This window comes from Setaria italica, chromosome VII (genome assembly GCF_000263155.2).
Source record: "Setaria italica strain Yugu1 chromosome VII, Setaria_italica_v2.0, whole genome shotgun sequence".
NCBI lineage: Eukaryota > Viridiplantae > Streptophyta > Magnoliopsida > Poales > Poaceae > Setaria > Setaria italica.
In genome coordinates, this window is record NC_028456.1 from 19,255,999 (window position 1) to 19,259,686 (window position 3,688).

A 3,688-nucleotide genomic window follows, 5' to 3' on the forward strand; every position below is an offset into this window, starting at 1 on the left:
ATCTGTGGCTTACTGTTACCGTCATCAAGGCGTTCATTACGCCATGGCACCTTGAACCGCCACAGTAGCACTCAGTACCACACTAAGGGCCTGTTTTCTTCCGCTTGCTAAACTTTAGCACCTGTCACATCGAATGTTTAGATACTAATTAGGAGTATTAAATGTAGACTATTTACAAAACCCATTACATAAGACGAATCTAAACGGCGAGACGAATCTATTAAGCTTAATTAGTCCATGATTTGACAATGTGTTGCTACAGTAAATATTTGCTAATGATGGATTAATTAGGCTTAATTAGGCTTAATAGATTCGTCTAGCCGTTTAGATTCCACTTATGTAATTGGTTTTGTAAATAGTCTACGTTTACTACTCCTAATTAGTATCTAAACATTCGATGTGACACGTGCTAAAAATAAGACACGGGAAGAAAACGCCCCCTAATGCATGCCATGCAACGCAAAACGCAGCCGTTACTGAACTGTAGCCTTTAATTAGTAGCCTATTGCAGATCGCTTCCAGCCAGGGGGGAAGATCCGCGACGTCGCCTTCTGATCGGACGGTTCCCACTGGTGGTGCTGTACCATCTGGTGCTGTCGCGACGTGATTGCTTTCTTTCACTCAATTCAGTGCCGCCCGTACGTGGCCCAGACTCCCTCGGCGTAGAGAGCCATCCCTAGACTCTACATGTCCGTGGGTGAAGAAGAACCGAGGACGATGAGGAGCTTCCTTTTTTGGCTGCAGGTGCCGCCGCCCTTTTCGTTCGGAAAGTTTCAGAGCTTCTTTAGTAGAGGTATAGTTGTGGCTTCTTCGATGCAGCAGTCTTTTTTTCTTCAATTTGTTTAGTTAGAAAAATGTTTGACAAAACAGCTTCCAAAAATGAAAAAATAAGATGAAATACTCATAATATTCTTTTCCTTTTTTCATCCTATTTATTTTTTCTTGCCAAAATTTTTCTTTATTTTTCTCTCCTTCCCCTTCTCTCTTCCTTATCCTGCTACCGGTCTTCTTTCTCTTCCTCCCACGGATCGCTCGACCTCCGACTCCTGCCGCCACCGGCCCGTCTCCCGCCGCCGGCTAGCCCCCGTGTTCCGCCATCCCCGTGGCCCGCCTCCCACCATCCCCGCCCGCGTGCGCGCCGTCGCCGTCCTGCCCTCATCGCCAAGGCCGAGATGGCCTCCGGGCTTCGGCCCCCGGCGTCGCCGCCCTCCGACCTTCCCACACTAGGGCGACGGCGCACCAAGACGTGTCCTCCGTGCCCCGCGCCAAGGGGTATGGTGGGGATTTTGGCTCCACAAAGGGGATGAAGCCGTGGCAAGCCAGTTTTTTGGCTTCTCCTCCCTCAACTGGCTCCTCTAGGCGGCAATTGCGGGGTTTCTCCGGTAAAACCGTTTCATGTTACCCCAAGTGGCAGGGCTTCGCGAGAAACCGGTGGAGAAGCCACTCAAGAAGTCCTGACCTCAGTGGAGCATTACGCATGAGTAAAGGGCGGCATATAAAGAGATGCCTAAACAAAGCTGAAAGGAGACTGAAGGGCGTAGTTTAGCGGAGGCCTTGGGAGGCGAAAACGAGATTTGCCTCGGGTGCGCCGGAGGAATTTGTGCTCCCGTCCCGTCCCATCCCGCTGGTGATTTGAATGAAGGGAATTAAAGGAGCACGGCAGGGAAGAAGAAACTGTTCGCCGTGGTGGCGCGCACAGTGGTAACAGAAGAGGCGCATGGGTTGGGTCGGAGACGGGAGAGATTATACCTACCTTGTAAGCCCCGGCCTATTGCCTGGCAGGCTTCCCGATCAAGAGATACCTTCCTCCTGCGATTACCGAACCACTCGCCCCTCCTTCGTCTCCTGTCTCTCTGTCCTAATGCCCGTCGCCATCACCAATTCAGCATAATGCCGGTGCGGCCGTTGCTATCGGGAAAGCCATCCCAGCACGCCCCCCTGGCCCGGTGGTGAGTGGTAGGCGGCCGAAGAATTCCGCGTGGGGAAGAGTCCGTTCCATCCAAGAAGAGGAGAGGGACGGACGGGAGGGGAGAGGAGATCGATCGAGGCTTTCATGAAGGACCTGGTGTCGTGCTTCAGCGAGCACGCCGTCCGGATCTCCGACGTCGCCTGCTCCGGCGCCGCCAATGCGGCGGCGGGCGCCCCGGAGGCCGCCGGGGGAGGAGGAGGAGGAGGAGGAGGAGGCAGGGCGGTGGCGGTCAGCGCGGTCACCACCGTGTACCGGTCCCGGCTCTCGGCGTCGGGGAAGGAGCTGCTCCTCGAGGTCACGTGGTCGCGGGCGCCCGACGGGCCCGCGCTCTCCGTCGCCGTCCACGAGGCCGCCGCCGCCTCGCGCCACCGCGGCGCCGGCAACGCGGCGCCGCGGCATCTGCACAAGAAGAAGGGGAGCGGGACGTTCACGGCGGGCAGCTGCGTGGTCGGCGTCTTCTGGGACTACGCCGCGGCGCGGTACGCCGCCGGCGGGGCCGGGCCCGAGCCGGCCTCCGGGTTCTACGTCGCCGTCGTGGCGGACGCCGAGTTCGTGCTCCTGCTGGGGGACCTGAGCCGCGGGTACGTCGAGCGGCTGCACGGCGGGATACCGATTGCCGGGTCCCGGATGGCGCGGCGGCGGGAGCGGTTCGTCGGGTGCGGCTGCTGGTCCACGAAAGCCCGGTTCTTGGAGGCCGGCGCGGAGCACGAGATCGGCGTCGTGCTGCTGGACGGCGACGCCGAGGCGTGCGTCACCGTGGACGGACGCAAGGTGGTGCAGCTCCGCCGGCTGCGGTGGAACTTCCGCGGCAGCCACACCATCTTCCTCGACGGCGGCGCGCCGGTGGACATGACGTGGGACCTGCACGGCTGGCTGTTCCACGCCGGCGCCGGGCCGCCCCACGCGTCCTCCTCCTCCTCCTGCGCCGTGTTCACGTTCCAGGTGCGCGGCGCGTCGGAGACGAGGCTGTGGACGGAGGACGACGATGCCGACGCCGGCGAGGAGCAGGAGAAGCCGCCGGCACCGTCGAGCGGTCGGCGACAGAAGCCCGGAGGCGTAGGAGCATCGGGGCAGGGGTTCTGCCTGCTGATCCAAGGCTTCAGAGGCTTTTCCAAGAGCACTTAACCTGTACATGCCGTTAGAAATTTTATATCGTCATTTTTTCATTTCCTCTTCTTGATTTGTGTGCTTGGAAGAATGGATTAGGATCGACATGCTGCTGGTTGACTCTTGTTGATTAATCCGATGCTTGACAAGGATGTGATTGTGAATTGGTAGGATAGGAAAGAGGCTGACATACGGAAAGAGATGCTTTCGTTTCAGTTTGCTACGTCGCTGTGCTGATTTAACAACACATGACATGCCTGTAACAGTGTTCTGCTAGTGTCTTTTCAGAAATATACCAAAGATTGGATATTTGTTACCCTCTTTCATCAGATGGTTTGATTTTAATCGTTCTTGACTAGCATGCCATGGAGTTGTTAGGCTCTTAGAATAGAAGGCTTGAAGAATAGTACTCTGCGTGGAGGTGCTGCATCAGCTAAACATCATAGTGTTTGGTGCCCAAGTAACAACATACGGGGAGCAAATTATAGCAAATGAACTAAACTTCTTTTATTAATCTATATGTCGAGTCAAGGGTACTGGCCAGCATCAAGCTTTGGGGGGAATTATGCCCCTCTACCCTTGGCTTAACGGAGTGCGTGGGCCCACATGTCA

At 56.4% G+C, this 3,688-nt stretch overlaps 1 protein-coding gene across 1 annotated transcript; it reads left to right on the forward strand.

Annotated features, from left to right (window-relative positions):
• Positions 1-1,464: 1,464 nt before the first annotated feature.
• LOC101752917 lies at positions 1,465-3,385 on the forward strand. Its single transcript, XM_004975476.3, has one exon. It carries the CDS (start codon positions 2,054-2,056, stop codon positions 3,092-3,094), a length of 1,041 nt encoding a protein of 346 aa, XP_004975533.1. The 5' UTR covers positions 1,465-2,053; the 3' UTR covers positions 3,095-3,385.
• Positions 3,386-3,688: the final 303 nt, after the last annotated feature.

What these genes read in the sequence shown, in the direction of transcription:
- LOC101752917 (XM_004975476.3), top strand. Translation starts at nt 2,054, where the DNA reads ATGAAGGACCTGGTGTCGTGCTTCAGCGAGCACGCCGTCCGGATCTCC.